The sequence below is a fragment of the Solanum lycopersicum genome, chromosome 5 (genome assembly GCF_036512215.1).
Source record: "Solanum lycopersicum chromosome 5, SLM_r2.1".
Classification (NCBI taxonomy): Eukaryota; Viridiplantae; Streptophyta; class Magnoliopsida; order Solanales; family Solanaceae; genus Solanum; species Solanum lycopersicum.
Window position 1 is genome coordinate 19,986,893 of NC_090804.1, and position 24,627 is coordinate 20,011,519.

The 24,627-nt window shown below is 35.5% G+C and overlaps 1 protein-coding gene across 1 annotated transcript; it reads right to left on the minus strand.

Moving 5' to 3' along the window:
- Nucleotides 1-639: 639 nt before the first annotated feature.
- On the minus strand, nucleotides 640-24,387 carry LOC101261230 (protein VAC14 homolog). The gene is made up of 20 exons (XM_004239211.5): nucleotides 23,926-24,387; nucleotides 23,738-23,851; nucleotides 23,594-23,659; nucleotides 13,607-13,696; nucleotides 13,407-13,526; nucleotides 12,968-12,996; nucleotides 12,717-12,859; nucleotides 12,528-12,622; nucleotides 11,986-12,072; nucleotides 11,708-11,815; nucleotides 11,479-11,570; nucleotides 11,240-11,321; nucleotides 10,517-10,582; nucleotides 9,485-9,600; nucleotides 9,259-9,379; nucleotides 8,878-9,039; nucleotides 8,616-8,744; nucleotides 4,011-4,079; nucleotides 1,280-1,585; nucleotides 640-1,045 (listed from the first exon to the last, which is right to left on the minus strand). The coding sequence occupies exons 1-20, from the start codon at nucleotides 24,019-24,021 to the stop codon at nucleotides 956-958; spliced, it is 2,181 nt and encodes a 726-aa protein (XP_004239259.1). The 5' UTR covers nucleotides 24,022-24,387; the 3' UTR covers nucleotides 640-955.
- Nucleotides 24,388-24,627: the final 240 nt, after the last annotated feature.

Below are 24,627 nucleotides of genomic sequence, written 5' to 3' on the forward strand. Positions count from 1 at the left end.
CACTATTTCTTATGAAATTATAAATAAAAGAATAGTTTATATCACTATTTGAATATGATAAATTCAATGTCTTGAAAAACGTAGTAGATACATGACTAAAATTAATAATAAGAGTAAGTTAAAAACTAAATATTAAATTATCTATTGATTTCGTAGAGTGAATAAGTATTCTTAGATATTCCAAAATAGTATAGTTCACAATTATTTTTAGAATGGAGTAGCTTTATCCAGTTACCAGACAACCCCAAGAGTTTGAGACTGGAAGAAAAGAAGAATGAAACTCAACCCAATGTGAAACTTTATACATCAAAATGGATTACCCCAAACCATTATAGAACCGATAAGAAGGAAAAAAACCCAAACAGTTACCAAAATCGTTAAACCAATAATCAATTACCAATGTTTGCAGCCCCAGCGCAATCCCAGGAAGGAACTGTACCATAATGGTTGATGAATCATTAAATATTTATATTTAAACTATAATAGCAGAAGTAGTAAGAATAAAACGAACTGTTCATTGACAAAGTATTTATTATAGTCCTACAAACATACATGTTTTGCACATATTGTATACAACAAAAATAATAGATTCACATAGACAATGTTCCCCTAAAAGAAAGGAACTGTTAACCATAATGATTGATGAATAATTAAACATTTATATTTAAACCATATTAGCAGTAGTATGAATAAAACGAACTGTTCATATACAATGTATATATTATAGTCCTACAAACATACATGTTTGCCCATATGGTATACAACAAAAATAATAGAACCACATAGACAATGTTCCCCTAAATATCCTTTGAAAAGAAAAAAAGAAATTGCTTGGATATATATGAATTAATACGCCCATCTTCCCTCCCTCATCTTCCCTCACAAGCTACTAGGATAATTTACAACTTACAAGAATACTATGATAACCCATATAATCAGCAGTCACAGTCAAGAGTTACATCTGTCCCAAGCCTCTATGAGACGATCTTGAAGGGGGCCTATTCAAGTCCACAGATCGTTTTAATTCTTCTGCTATTTGTACATCCTGAATATAGAAGAGGATAAGAGAATGAGTAACAGTAGTCCATGCACAACTTGTTTATACAGCCCGCCAACCCGTCCTTCCCCATATCAAATTTATTCTTCTAGCTTGAGCAAAATCAGTTATCTCAAAAAATTTAATTCCCCTCTGAATAAACCTTTAATTATACAAGTTCAATATCAAAGTAACAGTGAATACGTCAAACATTATCAGTAAATTGAGTAAGCAGAGCAACACCTTCGCAGATGAACTAGAAACAAAGCGTGATTGAGTCTGTGACTTTGAATGCAAATGATGTTGCTTCTGAATTTGCCGAAACTGCTGCAGCTTCAAGGCAAAGTTTATCCCATTATGCATGTCGAGCGAATTTGGATTTTCATTCAGGTCTCCCTCTTCAAGTATTTGTGACCCCCCTCCTCCACCACCATAATTATATTGAGAATACGGAATCCCAGATGAAATTCTCCAAAAATTCTCTTCCTTGAAGGAGTATGAAGGCACAGTTTTCAAACGAGTGCGGAGAATCTTAAAGGCTGCACTTTGCTGCACCAATTGATTAAAGATATTTTAAATTAGCAAACATGCACATATAATTGCAGTACAGGGACGAACATTTTGAAATTTACCAGCTCAGCCACACACATACGACATGTCAGCTAAGCATCAATGATAACATTTTTAAGACTAAAGTATCAACTATAACAATTTTTAGACTAAAGCATCAATAATTATACATAGGTGTGTGTGCACTATTAGGATTAAACCTAAAAACCAAACCAAATTGAACCGATTCTAATTTGGACTGATTTTTTATTTGATTTTGGATTAATAATTTACAATTTACAATTTACTTTGTTTGATTTTTTGGTTTGGTTTCGAATTCAGAAAAATAAAAACTGAAATTTTTAACGTGTAAACCAATTTTGTCTTTCATTGTGATTTAGGGCTTCTTTGAAAAGTCACTTGTTAATTGGATTTGGTCTAACTAAGTGTAATTACATTTACATTATCTGGCATATTTGGTTGGCCATGTGATTAATTGGTTAGTAGGTAATTGGTGGTAATTCGCATGAAACAATTAGTCTCCAATTCTTAGGGAGGGGCTATGAATTGCCGGTAATTACATAGTATAATTACAAGCTGATTATTTTTTAATTTCTTTTTATTTATATTTATATATTTTCATTTTAATTTATTTTTTATTCCAATTTATTTTAAATTCTGTTCTTATTGTTATTATTCTAAAATTTCTAAAAGTTTATTTTTTATTTTTTAATTTATATTTCATTTCTTTCCATTTCTAAAACATTTGATCCTGTCAGGTAGACAACGGATGCTATACAAGGAGATATTAATGGAAGAGGCAAAAGAACACTTGATAGTTTTTAAAAGTTAAACAAACATGCCAAAGTCATTGGGCAATGTCTTGAGTTCTACAGTTGGGCCAAAACGGAAAGTCCAAGAGGGGAGCATTTAAGGTCGACGCTAGAAACGTGTCTTCATAGGTAAATGTTTGGCTTTGACTTGACATGAAATTTAAGGAAAGTATATATTATTTTGATGATTGTGGTGTCCCTGCCACACCTCAACTAATTCTAGGGATACCTACCACCTCCAGCTAGTAACATGTACCAGGTAGTTCTGTACACCAAGGCTTAGGACAGATGGAAAGAGTCACCTAGTGTTTTTTGTCCCGTTGAGAATTGAATGTGATCCTCATGGTTCTACCACTTCATTGACCACTAGCCACACCCTTCGTTGTAGTAAAGAAGACTTGAATTATGTGGTCTAAAACTAAAGATATGTAAGAATATACCAAAATGTCATTTAATCTTGTGGTCTTAAACATAGTTAGAATTAAAGAGTTACCAAGAAAGGAGAGACATTTTTTTTTCAAACGGACTAAAAAGGAAAGTAAGACAGACAAATCGAAACGGAGGGAATAACATTTTATATGAATTATATATTCCCTCTTACTCAATTTAAGTGTCTTACTTTTTCTTTTAGTTTGTTTAAAAATAATGTCAATTTCTATATTTAACAGCTTTTTAATTCCAACATCCACATGGCTTATTTAAGACCACAAGCTTTAAAGATATTTTGGTACATTACACATATATTTATTTTCGTACCACAAGATTTAAAAGTCTTCTTTACCTTTCTTAAACTCAATGGCCGATCAAATTAAGACACATAAAAGAAACATAGGAGTATTTCATATAATAATTAAAATAAAGACAAGTCTATACATTCAAAATGTTAAGAAAACAAATGCTCTTAATCATTTTTTAATCAAGTCTTAATGCAACATCTTAATATTCAGATATATATTCAGATTAGACAAATTAGACGTCATAATATTAATAAAAAGAAATGGGAACTTACATTGATTAAACAAACATAGGGGAAGAAATTCATGTCAGCTCAAGTTCCAGATGTGTATATAGGATTAGACATCTTAATCTTAATAAAAACAGATGAGGTCTTATATCAATAGAACATAGGGGAGAAAATTCATGTTAGCTCAAGTTTAAGGGCAGGGAAGGATGTGAACCACTTTACTTTACTGTCAGATGGAACACAGGCTATAAAGTATGGCCCAGAAGTTTTAGGACCTTGATTGAGAGCTGCTGCAAAGTTGCTCATTTTGGAGGAAAATGAGCAAGATGGAAATGACCCTCCACAATTTTTGTTACTCATATGGAGAGGAAGAAATCACGATCTTTTGAAAGGGGTAAATTATCTTGGTACAGATTAAAGAACCTTAAATGTTCTTGTACATTTTAGGAGCACCTATGAGATATTAGCGGAGATGATTGGATTTCCTTGTGGAGAACCATTTTTTTTCCCAGAAGTTCTTTACCTCTTTTACACCTCTTCTAAAGCAGAAAATCTTACAAAAAATGAGAATATATTTGGTGCAAGGTACTTCAATTCAAAGTCAATGGAGAACCAATTCACAACATACCTGCGGTAGGAGCATCAGCAGGCCATACAAAGCTTTTAACAACCATATGTATCTTCCAGGTTCAAGAAGCTGCAAGAAAACAGTATATAACTAACTCCCTCAAATGTAGTGATATAATCAATAAGTTGAGCACAATCAGTACATCCAACCACAAAAAAACTATGTATGACTTATTTCATTTCACACTATGGAATATAGAAGGCACAACTCGAATTAGGTCCACACTTCATTTGCACACACCAACCATCAACCTGGAGATCGCTGCTGATTCCTGATGCATGCACGCCAGTGTTTAGGACAGCGAAAGACGACAAAAAGGAGGGCTTGCCTCGCCACGAGGCGCTCGCCTTTTTGAATTAAGGCGCCAATTAATACCAAAAATTTAAAATTTTAATGCATATATAATATCTAAAATCTTAATAGCAATAACATATATTAGCAAATATTTCAATTCAAAAACTAATGATAGATACTAAAAGTCTAGAACTTGAATGACTCAATAATTGATAAGACAATTGACAAGCAACATTAGAACTCTAAAACTATAAAAGCAATACTAGAACTCCAAATACTATATTAATTAGTATAACTAAATTAAGTAGGGAAGAAGTAATTAAAGAAGGATTAAATTTCTTTTTAAAAAAAATATAGGCAGCTTTCAGTGAGCAATGAACACTGCAACAGAACAGCGCACTCTATCACTACAACTGAAAACAGAGGATCAGGTCACTACTACATTACCACTGGAAAACAGAGCACAGTAAAAAGGAGGTCAGGAAGAAGAAGAGAAGAAGAAATAAGAGAAGAACTACAAAAGAAGAAGAAGAGAAGAACCGAAGAACTGAAGAAGAAGAAGAAGAAGAAGAAGAAGAAGAAGAAGAAGAAGAAGAAGAAAAGAGGAGCTCATCTCGTACCTGGCAACAGTCACGAAATAGCAGCAGCCGAGAAGAAGCTTGAGCGTCGCAACTGAGGAGAAGAACAGTGCAGGTCGCGAAGGTGAAAGTTTGCAGAAGTACCCCAAAAAACCCCTTATTTTGGCATTTAATTACTAAATCATACCAGTGTTTTGGGAAGCGAGAAGCGGAAAAAAGCGACGAGGGCTTGCTTCACAGAAGCGAGAAGCATGAAGCGAGAAGCGTGAAGCGAAGCGCGCGCTTTTTTAAAAAAAGCGACATTTAGTATAAAAATAAGAAAATATTAAATAACTATATAGATGTAATATAGTCTTAGATTAAAAGAAAATAGATAGTCAATAATACTCATAAGTCATAACATATAAAGCAAAAAATAAAAAACATAATTAAATCACAAAGAGTCAAACTCCTATTCTTCAACAAGATCCTCAAACTCTTCAAGTGCCATAACCAAGGATTCTACTTGGTCATCATCTTCTTCATCATCAGAAGGCTCATCAACAAGGTTTCGACTTGAACTAGAACCTCCAACTCCTCTTTCCTTGCCCCTTAAAGTACTCCCCCTAAATCTATAAATATTCTCCTCAACACCACTTGCCACAGAAACATCACCACAAGTGAGACTTTCTCCTTCGTACACTTTTTGAAGAGAAAAGAAACTCACAGAAATGAAGCAAAGGCGAAGATTGTATATTTCAGGAGAAAAGAAACTCACAAAGAGGTGTGAACTACTAAACATCGGCTACAACTTACCTGCAATCACGGTTGAGGTGTGAAGAGAGACGGAGTCTCAGCCGCGGTCGTGAAGACAGAAGAAGCGAAAGAAGGTAGTGAAAGAAAAATTAAGTTATATTGTATATTTCAGATTTTTTTAAAGAAAAAAAACCTAATTTTTTTTTAAAAAGACCCTAGTTGTCGCTTTTTTATAAAAAGCAATTCTACAGCTTTCAAGGGCTCGAATAGATTGATTTGAGAACTTGGCTTCCGAATACTTTCTTCTTTTTCTTTTTCTATGGACTGCATAAATCTTATCTTCCAGCCCAAAGGAGGTTTATCTCTGCGCAGCTGCTACGCCCTTGCTTCTTGCCCCTTATTTCTAACTCAAGGAAAGCCTTGATCGATATGAGAAAGATGCGCTCAAAAAAAAGACCATAGTAGATCTATGATTAGCCCTCGGTCGGGATGGTCCTGTCGAAGAACTTGATTCATGCAGAGAAAGAAACTTGGGATAGGAGACTGCTTTATTGCGCTTTTGCCTTAGTGTCGCTTCTCGCTTCTTTATCTGAAGCGAGCGCCTTTTTCAGATCGCATCGCCTCAGGAGAAAGAAGCGCACTGGTGTCGCCTCGCTTCGAAGCGCGCTTTTTTGCGCTTTTCACAACACTGAATCAGACCTTAAAAAATAATAACAACAATAATGATAATAATAAAAAAGGTGAAGCCAGTCGCCTTGTCATCGCCATAGCTCGCCATTTCCTAGTCTCCTCGCCTCGCCTCGCCTCGCCTCACCTTGTTGCCAAAGGCGAAAGGCGAGCACCTTTCACAACACCCCATGCAAGCTAAGGAGCTCAAGAGCGTCTCATCAAGTTGCTATGTTGGGGGCTTGGAGGGAACTTGGAGTGAAGCCTTGAGGATCACAAACATACTCAAGTGGAAGTACGAGGCTACAAATGGAAGACTACTCGGAGCAGGGAAAAAGAGGCTATGAATGTAATGTAGCTATTCTAGATATGAAAGTTTCTCGACTAGGAAGGTGCTTATTTCATTAGAAGTATTTTTGTAATAATTAGCTAGGCTATAAATAGAGGAGAATAAATCGTTTAGACTTAAATAGTTATAAGATTATTTTGAGGCTATGCAGAATTATTGAGTGAACCTCTTGTGAGCGTAGGCTAGCTATGGCCTTTGTTGTTATTGAATGTTTAAGAGACTGCTTGCTTGAAGATCTTTCCTCATGAAGGTTATCTACTGATAGATCTCGTGCTTGAGGAATTTGTTTCTCTTATGGGCCTTGACAAATTTGGTGCTTGTTTGGATTCTTAATTGGATGTTTTAGCTTTAATATAGCTATTGTTGCCAGTAACATCGTTTTTTGTGTCGATCTCCTATCTTTACGTCCTTGTTCTTAGATTTTAGAGTTTCTCTTATCTTTTGTACATCCGATATTTTATCAGTTTCAGTTCCTCCCTTGTCAGCTTTTGCTGAGCCCGATTATCATTGCCAGGGCAGTATAGTTAAATATTTCGCATAGCTGGGAGATGTCCCTGTGCTTAGTCTAGACATGTGCATGTGTCATTTGACAGTATTATGGTTATATAATAACTGTTTAGAAACCTTTGATGTTTCACTTTATGGTTCCACATTCATGATTAGGACAATATGCCATATGATTTCAATCTTAAAATTGATAAATTTCATGTATCATGGTTACATCTTTATGGTTACTTAGGGTATACAAATGTTAAGACAGTCCATTCGATGATAGGTGTAAGGCAGCTGGTGATGCACTTGTCCAGAATTGAGATGACACCCTATATCAACCTTTTCGTGGTGGCATGTAAAATTGTTTTGAGAAGAAGATATGTCGATAATAATACAATCTTCTTCACTCCAAGTTGTTTCATGCTTGTTTACTTGTGAAATGTAGACCAGAAGCTTTTTGGTTCTTTGGCATGCTCCATCAAACACACCAGAACAAAGAAATGTGCTTCTAATATATTGATGAATGATGCAATAACATGAACTTTATAGCATTCAAAGCATCTAGGAATCAAAAATTAACACAATGCAGCTTAATTCTAAAATACAACCACTAGTAATGTTCCCTTGTTGCTTCAGATTCAGCAGTTTTCATCATTGACATCTCATTTTTTAGCTGAAATAGCTGGTCTCTACAGATTATATTGGGATAAAAGAAGGAACATATAACTTAAAGAGAAGGAGAAGGAAACACTTCCTTCATCAATATTAATATTTTAAGTTCACAAAAAAAATGCTTCTGCCAAAAGCATAATGAACAAAACATAGAAGACCAGGAGGAGAAATTCCAAAGTTAGCTGAAGTTACTACTTACTATACAAGCAGACCATATCAACCTCTACTCAGGATTCCTGGAGGTGAGAGAGGAGACACGTTTCAACACTTAATCGTTTGGATTCCCAAGGCACCCATAAAAGTTTCTTGGTTCGCAGTGAGGGGAGCGATTCAGATAGCTGAGAATTCGAGCAAGAGAACTACTTTTGTTAGTAGGTGCTATATGTGTAAATGCTCGGATGAAGAAATTGATCATTTAGTGCATGTTAAAGTGCCAACAGGTCCCTGGAGAGTGGTCAACTGTAAGCTGTGTTGCACAGCTGAGCAGCTAAAAGTAGGATAAGAAGACAAAAGGCACGGGAGGTTGTACCACTAGCTCTTATGTAGGTCGTATGGAGGGCAAGCAATAGGAGGGTATATGAGCAAATTGAAACTGATTTGTGCATATGAGGAGTAACCTATAGCATATTGCCTTCGATTGCTTTTTGGTGCACCCTCGAGATACCTATTTGTGTAGATGACTGGGTATCTTTCGCAGAGAATTATGTTTTTGATGTAAATTCTTACTTTTTGATATATCTCTTGTATATGGGAAGCTTTTCTCAATATAAATTAAATTATCTACCAAAAAAAAAAACAAATTTCACAAAACCAAAATACCTGCAGCCTAAGGTAAGCAAAGGTCGGAGTTTCCAGAAGATGGATCAACTTATCCAGTTGGACTAAGAACTTCACATTGATGTCTTCCTCAACCAACAGATGGATAACAGAACTTGCATGTTGATAAGCCTGTAGGGAAATCCCAAGAAAAATAAGGACGAAGATTTGTTCAGTTCAAAAAGAGAAAAAGGTGAAAAGGCTTGAGAAAGACAAGTGAAAGTTCTTACCTGCTATCTCAAAAACGAAAAGAGTTCTAGCTTACCTGAGCTAATAGGCAGAGGCTGATTATTGCCATTGGAGAATGGCACCATGATGCATACAAGGAAAGAAATAAGTTCTTCCCATCAGCATTGACCAGCGATTGTTTAAGAAGATCTCGAAGGTCAGACAACTCAGATGCAGTAAGCAAAATCAAGTTTAAGGCCTGAAATAGAAATAAGCAGATGCTCAGCCTTTTCTTTGAGCATTGGAAATGTGAAACCGACCCGAGGAGAGCGTCATAGTTCTAAGTTCTCTAATATGTTTTTTGATAAGTTTCTCCAATAAGTTATACTTAACAAATCAATATAACTCACTAACTATTTCGACCCATTTGACAGAATCAAGACAAGTCTCTCACAAAATAATATGTCAAAAGTGAAACCTGAACCATGATAGATGCAAAATCCAAATCTGATTCCCCTTCAAGTATGGTAGACAGTTCACGATAAACTCTTTCAGCATTTAGGAGGACACACAGCCGACGAATTATCAAAGCTCCACGTCTGAGATGAAAATTAGAAGGTAAGATCTCAACAGAAAAGGACCTCAATAATTAAAAGGCACAAATATTTCAGCACCCAAAAAACGAACAGAAGAAAAACATTTACTTTTCCAGGAGTGAGTGATCAAGCTGAAAGTTGTGAACCAGGAACACGACAAGCTGGCGGAAGTGTTGAGGGTCTTCAGCTATACATGCATGCACCTTGAGCACCAAAAGAACTACCTGAAAAAGAATCAACACTCAATATATAAATGGGAAAATTCTTTATACAATCACAACCCACAAAATAGCAGATGTGAAGATTCAATCAAGCATTCTATCCTTATAATTTAAGCACCTAAAAATTTTCCCAGTAACATCAATCATAACCGAAAAACCCCACCCTCATTTCTCCACTCCCTTCCAAATAAAGCCCCTTCCGACTAAAGGAGGTTGACATTAGATCAAAACCATTAATACAATGATCATTATCTTTAACTTTCTTTAAAAGTAGGGCTAATCTGGACTAAGATGAAATATGAGAGATGGGCAATTATCAGAATATGTAGTTCACTAAACTTAAAACTAGGAAGGATTAACCAGATCAAGAATGATTTCAACTTGCATTCCTTCATCAGATAGGAAGATATTCATAGGAATAAACTAAAAATAACAGCCAATCATTACATAGTAGAAAAGTTGAAGTATAGGAAGACAATCAGCGGGCTTTTGATTTATTTCACAAAACGGAAAATATTTGCAAGGCTTGAAGCAATACCAATGATGCTGGTGTTTTACAATTTCATAAAACATGAGGATCAGAGACAATGTAGAAAAATCTAATTGGCTGTTATGTGTAACACTGATATAACGAAGGGCCAAGAAAATAACAAAAGAGAAAAAGGAAAAGAACCACTTGTAACATCAAAATTTTTTAAACTAAATTACATCATTGAGAAAGCCCATAGATACAGCTAAAAGTTGAGTTTCAAAAGCCGACCAAGGGACAAGAAAATCAGAAAGAAACACAAGGTTGTCACAGAAAGGTCCATCACAATAGTACTGTGAAATATAACTTGTGTTGATCATAACTGTGAACCTAGTGACATCATCTAGGCAAACTACATCATCTTAAGCATAGCAAAGGAGTAGGAAGTACCTCATCGGAGGGGTCAGATAGCGCCTTTAGAAGAGTTTCAAGGACATTGTTAAGAAAAACTAAGACCTGCCTCAAAAATAAAAAGAGTGAACACCTACATTGATAAGCATTCAGGAACAAAAGAAATGTAAGCAACTGTGATTGAAAGCAATTATTGATAGACTGATAAAACGATATATTTGCAAAATCAGAGTATGATCAAAAAATATGTTCACACACAACATACATCATATTACTTGTGAAAGTTCAAACAAACATGGAAAATATTTTAGCATAACAAGATCACAAAAGCAAAAATTTCATCTAACAATCAAATGGTAAAATATGAGTAAAATAATCTAGTCTTCCACTCTCCTGCACTTCATCCTCCTAGTAGAAAGAAGAGAGATAACTAGCAAGACAAGCACAGAGGCTTTTCTCCTACTGAACACAAAGGAACGGCCCATGCAAAACATATTGAATACGTTCAGCAATGGAAGTTAAAGTTCTGAAGAAAAGAAAGAAATATAAGTTTCAGATATTAGTAATGCAGCTTTCCAGTAGAAAGTCTTTGAAATTCCTATGACTACTCACGTTAGGTATCCACGTGCACAAAGTAGTGTAAATAATAGATATTAAGCAAAACTCAACTTACATAACCTCCTTCATGACCATGACAGAGCTTTAATCATCATGCAATAAGAAAAAACGAACGGATCATGTAATTGAAACTTTCAGTTTTACCTCCGAGCGATGTCTATTTAACAGGGTTGACATCCAATGCAACGCTTCAATACGTGTTGCCTCCCATTCACTGGACATCTGCCTGATAAACCGATACGACAATGTTTATAAGAAATCTAGATAACATACATCATGAAAGCCACTTCTGTACAACCTCTTTGGTTTCTGATAGTAAATGCAACGTCAAGGGAAAACTATTTCAAAATATCAAAAGCTATATTCCTTCTTTAACTTCATACCTCATAGCAATGGAGAGGATTGCTCCCACATCAAATCCCTCGGCTGGATCAGCCTCAATTCCTCGAAGTTCTTCATTTGTTTCACGTGCAACCTGATTAGAGAAAGCAGAGAATAGTTAAAGAGCAAAATGAAGATACAGAAGGAAGAACAAGCACAAGCATCAAAAAGAAAAGGTGGCATGAGTAGGGAATAAAGCAAAGTACAACAATTATAAGACAGTATGCTCACAACTCGTATTTTCTCTTCCTTATCAGATATACAGGGCAAAATTGCTCCTAAAATGTCAGCATAATAAGGCACAAGCTGATCTCCACCAAGTTTCACAAACTCATTTATCTGCAAAGCAGTATATTAGAATGGATATGAAAAATTGAAGCAAGTAACGAACAATAAACTATTATATAGAAAAGAAAGCCCAGCTAAGGGAAGTATCAAATTCATATCAATAGAAAATGAAGCTAACAATGACAAGGTGCATGATGATCCAGGCATGTGAACATCCTTACCCAAGTTATAGCAGTCAGCCGAGTAAATTCATCCTGCGAGTCTGCCCTTTGTACCAGTATTTCTGCCATGCGACCATAATCTACAGACTGGAAAGCAGTACTGCTTTTAAAAATTTATCTACAAAAAACAGTTATTAAAAATTCCTTTTTTATCAAAATGATTTACTGAAAAAGAGTTCACTTCTATTTTCCATTTCTGATTTTTCGAAAGAAAAAGAAAATCTTACTTGGAAAGGATGGAGACACAAAATGATAGGAAAAGATACCCCTACCATGTATAAATCAAAAGTCAAACACAACTTCTAAAAGATTACTGATATCCACAAGCTACACTTGAGAGTAGACATTTTTTTGCATCATCATCACTCAAGTCCCAACTAGGCCATTATAAAAATAAAGAATTATACATTTGATTCTTTTTTTCATCTGACATTGGGTATCATCCACATGGATAAAGTAGTGTGATTCCTATGAAATTCCTATGTAGAAATTTTTTGAAATTCAACAGCTCAATAATCCACATGGGGCAGCAGTAATCTTACAGGAGAATTCTTAATCTCTTGTAAAAACTCAGAGAGTGCAGAATCAGCCTGTTGTCTAATTTCATGGCTATTATCACTCAGCATATTAAATAATCCTGCAGTAGATCAATCAAAGTAAGACCACAATGATTTGCAAAAAAGGACATTGAATCGCACAGGGCTCTTTACATTTGATATACACGCACTAACCATCAAGAAAATCAGGAAGAAAACCAAGCATATCTATATCTGGAACACTGTCTAAAACTGTGATCCACCCAACGAGAAATTGGCGAACATAAGGATTGAGGACATTCATTCGTTCTCTCAACAATGGAATAAATTCTTCAATGCTGCATAAGAAATAAAATTATCAATTCAATGTTGTTTCCATTAAGATTCATCAACCAGAAAAAGGTAGATTCATTCCAGTTGAAGACATTAGTAGTATTACAACTCACCTGAATTGATCACTCTCTGTCACAATGTCCTGCATCCCACAAAAGTTGAACTGTTAATAATTTATCAGATAAAATATCAAATGTGTGCACATCTTTCGATTAAAACAGATGGTTATTTTTGGAGACAAAAGACCGGCACTCCCATCTCAACAAATGTCCATTCCTTCGGGCGAACACAACGCATATGAATGACAATAACTAAGAATAAGTAAATGAGAGAAAAGAAAGAAGCCAAGTAATCTACCCATAATTAACTATGCTATTTTAACTACTCTCAACAACCACAACCATTTAACCCTCAACCCCATGTTGATATTACATGCCAATTTCTCTATCCTTGGATATATTTCATTTCTAGTCTTTCAACTAACCCTTTGCTCTCTAGTCTGCAAAATTAAGTAGTACAACATCCAATGACAGGAAGAACTATTAGTTTTACCTTCACAAGCCTATCTAAAAGATGAGCAGCACTTTGCACATTAGCATCTGAGTCTGCTGAAAGCTTACATAATGCATCAAAGATCTGGTTGAAGAACACAATGAAATCTCCTCTTACGACCTGCAAAAGTAGCAGAGTTGAAGTCAGAAAGAAACAGAAGAAACAAAAAAAAAGTATGCAGAGTACAAGTCATATCTCACCTTTGCTATATTATACAGAGCTTCACATGCATAATAACGCACTCTGCTATCTTGATCTGAGAAAGAATTTAAGACTGGCGGCACAATTTGCTGAAACATCACATTGCAGGGTGTAAATTGCATATTGAGAAGGAAGGTGTGGAATACTTGGCATAATACAAAAAAGTTTAACAGCGCCAGTAACACAATTACCAACCTTTCCAGATCAATCAAATCACAACAACAAATCTAATAATCATGTTGAAAAAGAAGATTAAGAGACTAAAGTTGCTTCGAATTATAAAACCCCAAAAGCATAACCAATAGCAAACTTCTCTATTGCAGTTTACCAACAAAGAATGCCGAAAATCAAAGCCTTTTCTCGACTCTTGGCAGAGAAATAGCTTAGTCTACAGAAGAAGACACAAATCATAGCTCTCTGACTACAGAATATAGAATTAGAAGATAAAATAGATTGATAAAAGCTCAGGAATACACGAAATAAAAGAAAAGACAATCTTATACCATAGCATTAAAGGTACTGCAAGCCCATAACTTTACCAAATCCTTTCTTTAAGGAGCAAGCCAACACCAACACAAAGCATAATGGAATATGCTAAACTTCCCAGTAGATAAATTAATTACTGATGCAAGGCCGAAAAGCCACATATTTAGCTATCAAGAAGATAATTAAGCATATGATTGGATAAGTCAACCGGATTATTAAATTGCCACAGACACTTCTCTCATTTGAATTACATCAAACAATCTTCAGCTTGACAAAACATTTCCAGTTATTTCTTGGTTAAATTTCGCATAGTAAAACATAACTCCCAGAATTGTTGGTTACCTACTGATTAGTTAAAGTAATAATTAAAATTAGACAATCAATCCAACAAGTCCTAGTAGGTACAATATCTAGACTTACATCCTATATTACTTGTAAGGCTGCATATACTTGAACGTTGACCACTAATAATATTTGCCTAGCACTTCAGCGAAACAACACATGGGATCATTAGAAGCCCAGCTTTCTCAATATTTCCCACTAAGGTTCAGAAAAATTTCTTGGCAAAGCAAACTCGACATATTTTTTTAAATTGTCATATCCGGCCAGCTTGAGCTCACCAAGACAAATTCAACAGAGTACTTGTTACCTCCCACTAGCACATGTATATTGGGTAACTCTGTCCACCAAGGCTTGGCCAAATTGAAAGAAATCACCTCGTGTTCTTGCATCCTTTGGATTATGAAACTGAGACCCCATAGTTCTCAAACTACTTTAGCTAGGTGACACCCTCAGGTTCGTAAACTCAAGCATCTATTCCCAATTAAAAGGCCAACAATTCTTAAAAGTCAACTTTCAACCATTTCTTTTATGAAATAGATAAATATCATTAACGAGCATCATGAGGATGCTATTAGCAAAAGTATACAAAAGAGTTGAACTCTATTACAAAGACCCAAGATAAAATCAAAGAGCTAACAAAATCCAATAAAGTGTCAACATATTTGTTCACAAGAGACAAGAATCTAGCTAAGCAAGTTACCTAGACAACTAGCTTTAAGAGAGTAATTTGAAGTAGAGATCCCATCAAAACATCTGTGATTACTTTCACTCCGGACACACTAAGAAATTATTGCTGGAATCATTCTGCACAATCTCTTGATGGCTTATCAACTTTCCAGCAATCAATTCTGGGAGCACGTAAGGTATTAGTTGCCTTTCACGGTATATTGCCCATCCTTGGAGTTACCCCAATACATTTTGTCTATGTGTAGCCCTGGCTAGTATACTGACTAGATTATTGACTTCCCATTAATTCAAGTTTCTCCCAAATAAGAAGCTCCAAACATTGTTGTCTCCGCATTGACAAACAAAGCAGTCTTTATTGTTGGCAATCTGATAGAGTCCTAGATATGAAGCTTGTAAAGAAGTGTTGCCCAACCATCTAAATTCCCAAATTTAACCTTAAACCCATGGACAATTATGAAGGATACATGCGAGAAGAAAGCCACGTGGTAGCTATTGATGTGCTTCCAAAGGCCAACTCCACGAGCATCTGAGCTCTTCTTTGAACACCAGTTGCTCATTCAACCAAAGGGCAATTTTGAAGGACACACGCGGAATGATGGCCTCCTGGTAGCTACTGATGTGCTTCCAGAGGCCAACTCCATATAGTGTCTGAACTCTTCTTTGAACACTAATTGCTCAGGGTACCATAATTTACAACTAATATCTTCTTCAAGAACCCTACTTCATTTTGGCCATACCTCCATAACCACTTCAGCAACATGTTTTTACTATGCAGTCTAAGATTTCTAATTCCCAACCCCCCTTGGGATGTAGGTTGAGTGACCTTGTTTGATTTCACTAGAGGAAATTAATGTTCTTCAGAAAGAAATATCCTCTTAAAGGTTGTCACTGTTCATCAAAGTAAGTCTACCCCCATTTATAGGTATTGTAACTGTAATGTAGTAAATCTCTTCTTTTTTTCTTGAGAACCGGTAAACATTGTATTCTTCGGCATTAAGGATATGCGGAGGATCCTAAGAATTCTAAAAGTTGATCTAAATCCTCTAATCCTATCTCCTTACACCAAAAAAATAGAGATACAATGCAATTCCATTTAACCTTGTGAATTGAATTGGATATATCTTCAAAATTCCTACTATTCCTCTCCTTCCACACTGTCCACCAAATGCAATGTGGAATCAAATTCCACCATGTCTTCTGTCTCTTGCTACCTCCTCTACTGATCCAACAACTAAGTAAATCAGCTTGTATGTTCAGGCATAGTCCATTTCAATTCTAAAAAGTTGAGAAACATGGACCATATTTGTGCTGTGAAAGTACAATGTAAGAGTAGGTGACGGTTAGTTTACCCTATCTTCCCCCATAAAGAGCACCACGGAAGTATGATATTTCTTTTCTTTCTCAAGACTTCATGTGTCAAGCATGCCTTTCTAATGACCAACCAAGTAAAGCATTTAACTTTTGTTGGTGCTGCAGTCCTCCAGATATTTTTTCCATGAACTCCAATATCTGCTACTTCGCGAGTTGCACTCCTTTTTATATGCCCTGCCAACTGTGAAGATCCCATCCTTACTGTGTGACCATCTAACAGCATCATTGTCAGTATTGGTGCCTCTAAAATTCCCCACTCCTCCAACAATTTGTCTACTATTTCTATTTCCCAATCATTTAGAAGTCTCCTGAAATAGAGATTCCAACCTTGCACTGTCCAGCAATCACTGATTATTGCCTCAGAACTGGTGCACAAAACAAATAGATTAGGAAGAGGTCTTTTAGGGAGGTTTGTTTGATCCATACATCCCACCAGAATCTAGTTCTCCTTCCATCCCCCACCTTGATATGTAAATTTACCTCTAACTTGGCCCATAAGTTTCTAATAGCTCTCCAAAACCCCACTCCATAAGCATCCGTGCTTATGTTACTACACCAGAATCGATCCTCCCCATATTTACATTTAATCAAATCTGTCCACAAGGCTTGTCTCTCCTCACTGTATCTTCACAACCATTTCATCAAAAGACTGTTGTTATGCTTCCTCAAATCACTGATGCCCAAGCCACCTTTATCTTTTCTATGCAAAATTGTTGCCCAATTGACCAAATTGTATCCTTTGCTCTCTTTGTAACCATGCCAAAGGAAATCTTCTCTTTTCAACCTTCTCAACAACATATTCCAAATTTCAGTTGACTTGAATTTAGCACCTAAAGGAAGTCCAAGATAGGTAGTGGGGAAGGATCTTGTCTAGCAACATAAGATCTCTACAAACTCCTCAAGATTGTGAATCATATTGACCGGGTGTGTGTGTGTGTGTGTATATATTATAAAGTAATAGTCTTGGGTATATATCTTCAGCACTAAAAGCTGGGATCTCAAATTTACATCATGGAGTTGTATACTCACAACAAATCTAAACTAGATCCTACTTATTCTTATAACAAATCTAGAATATCTATAATAGCTAAAGGATCATCAACATACTTCGAACTGCACATCTGGTATATATGCTCTTCTACATGTTAATAAGCAATCCAGAAATGACCTCAAAAAAGACGATAGTGATATTGAGCTGGATGACTTGGGTTGTTTCTGCCCCCACAAAATATCTAGAGAAAAGAATTGTCATTTAAATTGAATTATTTTTTTTGACATTGATGGAGAAAAGAATTGTTTTGATAGATAGATACTAAAATTTGGTCAAGACGAAGTCAGTATGTTATCAAAAAACGTCAACTTTCAACCTTGCATGCAGTCCAACTGAACTTTCCTTTTTTTTGTATATTTTAGTCAATGAAAAGTTAGACCAATAATCAAATTACCTAGTCATATCATCATACTTCTACATTAGTAATGGCTTTCCTATCGATCCTCAATTACTAAATAGTATATGTGAAAAAGAATAGAGTTAAGGCAGAAGTCTGCTAGATTATTCCTTCAAGCTATTGGGATTTAAATAATAACTATTTAAAAGGTCATGTTTTGAAGTTGGTAATTTCCTCGTCATCATTACCTTTGATGACTATGTATTCAACATAAACCACCAAGAACATCCACAAATTTAAAGCAGCACGATAATAAACACAAAATGATCAGCTTAACTTAGTACCATGCCAAAATCCTGAATAACTAGACTAAACTTCTCGAACCATACTAGAGGAGACTACTACATGTCATAAAGTGCTTGTTGTAGTCTGCACACCATATTGCTAAGCTCCCCTAAGCAACAAAACAAGGTGGTTGCTTCAGATATGCTTCACATGATCCTCATGAAAGAAGGAAATTTAAATATCCAACTGGTAGAGAGGCCAATGGCCAAAAACAGTCATAGATAAAAAGAGACATATTGAAGCAATCTTAGCCACAAGAGAGAAAATATCACCTAGTCAAAACAAAAAAATATATATACATAACCCTTAATGGCTAATCGTTCCTTTAAGCGATCAATATCTATCGGGGCCAACCTTCCCCATATACACCCCACGACAACCAACTGTAAACTTATTAGAGGTAGAGGAATGAGCTTCCAAGTACCACTCAGGCAGACATCTCTTCAACCATAGCTTGTTTCCATCCTAGATAAGAAAGACCTTCACTTGTAGCCTCAAGATAGAAAACAAATGATAATGTGATGATATAATGCAGAATCAGCAAATGACAAAGGATGATAGCTGAACAAGTATAGATAGGGGGAGGGCTACACGTAAAATGAATATCATCTCGAGTAGGTGAGAGAACTTCTATGTAGATATAAGTCCATAGCATGCAAGGACTCTAGCGACAAGCGTGAATAGTCTATTTACCAACAAGGAGCACAGACAATGATCATAAGTCACAAGTGGTGGAGGTGAAGGAAGGGATAACAAATGATTTGTTCTGATGGCAAGATAGAAACACTTATAAGATGGAGACGGAGTCTTAGTTTGCTTTATTTTTGGTGTAAACTAGAGTTTGGGGTTTGGGGTGGGGGTGGGGGTGGGGGTGGGAGTGGGGGTGGGGGGGTTATTAGCGCTGGTGAAGGTAACTTGTAAAGCTCTTCTACTCTTGAAGTCCTCTTTAAGAAATTCCCATACTTTTGGTGAAAATTCTTCCTCGTCGTTTTGGGTGTGTTCTTTTCTGAATATGAAGTCACCCTTTTCTCAAAAAACTGGTGGTGCAAATAGAGATCTAGAAGATAGAGTGGAGGGATTGACTAAATCGGTATAACCTCGTAAATGTCTAGATGCTCTATAGAAGAGTTGTGGAGTGGTGTCTACCTCAAAGAAAGTAACATCAAAGGACATAAGGAATTGCTAGAGGTCAAGTGAGCAGCGTTGATATCTTTATTATACCCTCAAGTAACCAAAAGAGACATTTAAGAGCATGAGGAGCCAATATGTCTTTTCTCAGAGCGAGGATATGCACAAAGCATGTACTCCTCCAAAGACATGATAAAAAAGAACAAAGTTAACTAAACCAAATAGTGTGAAGGACCTAATTTTAAATAGCAAAGGAAAGCATATGTTTAATTAGATGGCAAGATGTGACTATTGCATCCCCCTAAAAGCACAATGGAACATTTGCTCAATGAGAATGGTTTAAAATATAGAAAATAGTTTAGAATGGTCTTTCATTAAGAAAATTGACACTTTACATGATCATAAGTGAAATTAACAAAATACTTAAAACCTAACATGAACTAACACTACTAGGACCTTAATTATCAGAATGAGCTAAATGAAAAAGAGACTACACAATTACTAAGATCGCATGGATAAGTAGTTTGCTCCCCAATTGACACTAAGCAGTCAAATTTAGATAATTTTGACGAGCTAGGTATCATCTTTTGAAGTCTGAATAAACTTGAGTCTCCCAATCGTCTGTGGATTAAATTTGGAGAGTTGGAGTCTGAACAAACTACCGTGGAGCCGAAAGAATTGAGACAGTAAAGTCTATCTGCCTCATGTCCTTCGCCAATCATCCTTCCCCCGTTGAAGTATTATATAACAAAGAAGTCAATATAGAATAAGATAAAAACTCTTTAAGGCTCTAACCAAACGACTAACTAACCGAAGGCTAAAGGGACAACCAAGGTCAAAAAAACATCATTGGAGTCAAAAGGTAAGGAAGTAGCTTGACCGACTCTAGTTGTCATGACCTGAGTCTCTAAGAACCATTCGATAACGTAACAGCGAGAAGGCATCGAGAATAACTGAATAAGTAATATTAGACAATAAAGATTTGTTACTAAAATATGATCAGAAGCACCTGAATCTATGACCTAAGGACCAAGTATGATGGACTATGAAATACAACCAACATGATTACCCATCTGAGACATGGAAGCTATTGTGGAGATGTTTGCTTACTCCCGTGATATGGAAGAAAGTCATTATTCTACCTCATCAAGGAGAACAGTTTATTGGTTGGGTTATTAATGGATTCGATCTCGGTGTAAGCAACATGAGCATTCTTTAATTTACTATTTAAAGAGTAGCACACCACGAGTATGGCCAAATTTGTTACAATAGCAACACCTTGACGGTTTGACCAAATTTCGTAGAACAACCTTCATTTCTATTTCTAATTAGAGATGTTACAATAAAGAGTTTGCATATGAGATTGGATGACTAGACAACATTCGTCATAGGTGGAGCAGCCTGTCATAATAATCAAACAAATAGGTCATCTGAAGTATGGACAATGGGTTAGCCGAAATTTGATCACACACTAAGTCAAGGTCATATAGAAGTCCAACAAGTGTAACAACTTAAAACATCTTCCAATGTTGCTCCAATTTTTATCACTTGAAGTAGCAGGCTTTAGTTCATTAAGTTCATAGAGAACTTACGTGAACTTGTCCAAGATAGGTAAGGCATATCAAAGTCTTGCTTTTAAAAGGACAGACAACCAAGAAATCACATTATAAATTGAGCTATGTCATTTCTATAGCCTTTTCCCAAACTAAGTGGTAAGAGAAAAGCATAATCATCAATTTCGAATCAATAGACTACATAATTGAGCATCAATCTTCTCCCGTTCTCCCCTATCCTTGTCATCAAGATTTGTAGATTAAGTGATCTTTGAACACCTTGTCTCTTGCACCATATTTTTTTTTGAACTTGGTAACTTTGTATTATATCATAAAATAGTACAAGGGTCGTATCTCTTGCACCATATTTGACCAGAAGAAAACCAAGATAAGTAGTTTGCACTACCTATCAAGGGTTCTAGGGAGATACCATGGTTTATTCTGCTGGAAACGGAAACCATATAGGTTAAGCACAAAAAATGTCTAAAATATAAAATCTGAGAGACATAATGCGTCAAAGTAAAAATCAACTAAATATCAAATATATGGCAATGTAGATGTTTCAAGAATGCTAGTGTCGAAAACAAAACTCATTTTGAACTGAGAAAAAAAGTTGAAGAACAAACAGCGTAATCTAGAAATTCTTGCTGAAAATAGAGGAAGTTGTTGAAAAGTCATGGAATCAAAATGTATAGACTCAGCTTGAAGAGCCACATATGAAAAAAGATTGCTGAAAAATGGATGGAAAGTGGCATGAGTGAAGTGTATGGCGTCGGAGATCTGGAACTGGTGGTGGCGCAAGAGTAACCCTAGTAGTAGAATTTCTCAGGTTGAGGTTGCACGAGGATTCTGATTTCACTGGTGGTATCGGTATATGCACAACACCCCTAGATAGTATCGAAACCTCAAACAGTGGTGGTGCTGAAAAGGTGCTTGAAAATTCTATTTTCTTATTTTTAATTTGTTTTCTCACTAAACGCTCTGATACCATGTGAGAAAGAAGAGAGTTGAGAGAAAATTCTAATTGGTTATTCCCTCAAGCTATTAAGATTTAAATAACTATGTTTACATGTCCTAAAAAGGGAAGGAAATCAATACCTAATTACAGTAGGACTAAATTAAGTCATTGAATATATTTACATATATTCTAGAATATTCATAAGGATCCATAACAGAATCAAAAGTTGAATCTAATAGAGGATAGTATGTAGTAGGTACATTTTTAGTAAGACCATTATAAAGAAAGAAATGTTCAACAAAGAAAGATGAAGACTTATAAGGTCAATGGAAAAGTATACAAAGGACCAAAATCAAGAATGAATAGAAGTAACAAAAAATAGACTATCAATTTAAAAATTAATAGACAATAAATATACAAACACAAAAGTTTTTCATGATCCTAAAAAGTAAATACGAGAAGTTCAAAGCTGAGAGATTGGTTGAAAACTTGAAAGTTTCACCCTGTGTTTTCATTTTGTCTAGATTACGGTTGCGGAAGGGTAATCTCACAAGTTGAGTTTGGGCATTGATGAGTTGAGTTTGGGCTATCATTTGCTATGGATCAAGATGGGTTTTGACCAAATAAACCCATCAAAAAATCATTCCATGCCCAACCATGAATTGCTGGGCAGGTTGAATGGGTTTGAACTAGCTTGTCACCTCTAAATCAAAGCAACGTCTTTGTAGAAGTGCTTGTAAGCCAAGTAAGCATCAAAATACTTTGTAGTACTAAATATATATAAAGAAAATTACATGCATAAAAATTAAATATCTGAAAGGGAAAGAAGAAAGTTAACCAAACAATATATCCATTAAAATCTACACAATACCTAAGCTATATCTACAAGCTAAGCACTAGAATTCTTTACACTCCACAAAGCAAATTTTTCATGGTTTATGACCACCAGAAACAATAAAGCTAACATACAATTATCAAAAGCTAGCACAGATTGTTAAAGCACGGTTTTCGTAAAATCAAAGGAATTGATGCAAAAAGAAAAAAAAAAGCATTGCCTACAATTGTAGTTTTTACCATTCTGGAGAAGGTTTGGAACAAGCAATAGTGATATTGTGTTGAAACAACAAATTCTAGCTAGGTTAAATGAAGCACCAAACTCTTTAATCATGTCATTCGTAATCAAGAATTAATTAATTCTTGTTATTGAAATTTTTTCCGTCTACTTTACTACTTTTTGATCTCTCTCTCTTTTCTGATGCACAATCTCAATTATGCTTGGTTGCAATACAGAAATTACATATACATGTCAAATCCTCATGCTTACTCTACGTACTTATCAATTTCTACATTAGTTAAGAAGCTAAGACGTGTTCACACCCAATCAATATGGGAATCACAATAAAGTTACCAGTTCAAAAAAAACATGGGAATCACAAAACACAATAATCATTCTTTTGCACCCAAAGATGTGACTAGCTTTAATGAGGCTGGAAAGCGAGACCAGAATATCCCAACAAGGAAATACAGACCAAGTGATTTATTTTCAACTGTTTAATATTGTTAGAAAGAATTAGGTGGTAGCAAGCTGACCTAGACATGATAGTTATCAAATTAATTAATCATTCTCTAGTAACACCTCAAAGTAACAGAAGAACCACTAACCTCCCTACTACTAATCTCTTTAGTAAAGATTTTCAAAACTCAAAACTAAACATGACAATGCCTTACCTCAAGATGTTGAGCTGCTTCTGAAGTCAAACCAACAGTTACAGCAGCCAATCCTATCAACCCTCCCTAAACCCATATTAAACAAATAAAAGTCAAAATAGAATGCTGACCAGAAAATATTAAAAGAAGAAAAAAAAAGCTCACTTTGCGGTGATTAGCCTGCGGGGAATATGTATACTCGTTGGTCAACAAATTGATGACTGCAGTGATCTTGTCATGATCACCAGCTACTGCCAATTGCTTCACTATCCCTTCCAACTAGAGAAACATATATGGACTCAAGATCCAAACAAAAAAAGTTGTAAAAGCAGAGAATAAAGTAATAAAAGTACCTCAAGTGCGGCATTTTTCCGCTTCTCGTACAACTTATCAGATAGATTACGCAGAACAGCAGCAGGAATCAAATATAAAGCTTCTGCAGTAGCCATATCAAAACCCTAAAACAACCTCAAAACGTAAAGAAAAAGGAAAAAAAAAACAATTCATGTCTTGCTTTGATCTTCCTTTAGTCCAACTCCAACCCAAACATCTGAGTAAAACCTATGGTTATATTTGGGCAGTATGTTCGATAATCCGCAAGTAAGAAGAGATCTAAAAGAGGGGGAAAAATCACAGAAACATTAGAGATTTAACTTGGGACTTTGGGATTTTTGGGTTTCGTTTAATTTTGGGGTTAAAAAGTGGGTAGAGGAGAGGAAGGACTCTTTCTGCTTCTAACGGTTCGATGCTATCGCCCACCAACCTGTTTTCTTTCTCTACTTCTTATAACTTGACACCCTTGTGTTTTCTCTCCTACTCATTAATCTGAATAATAGATTAATTTTAATCGAAATTATTGTTACGATATTAAGTGTCCATTTGAATTAACTTATTTTATGAATTTTTAAGCTAAAATAGTTATTAAGCATTTTTGAAGTGTTTAGATAAAGTGCATATAAACACCTATTTTAAAGTCAAAATAACAAAAAGAAGTCATAAGTTAGAAATCTTAACTTATGCAATTTAGCTTATAAGTCATAAGTCAAAAGTCAATC

Excerpts from the sequence above, each read along its gene's own strand:
- LOC101261230 (XM_004239211.5), bottom strand. The coding sequence starts at position 24,021 with ATGGCTACTGCAGAAGCTTTATATTTGATTCCTGCTGCTGTTCTGCGT. Across the intron at positions 12,073-12,527 it reads AAGAGATTAAGAATTCTCCT|TCTGTAGATTATGGTCGCAT; the intron begins GTAAGATTACTG and ends ACTGCTTTCCAG. Across the intron at positions 11,571-11,707 it reads AGGAAGAGAAAATACGAGTT|GTTGCACGTGAAACAAATGA; the intron begins GTGAGCATACTG and ends TTCTCTAATCAG.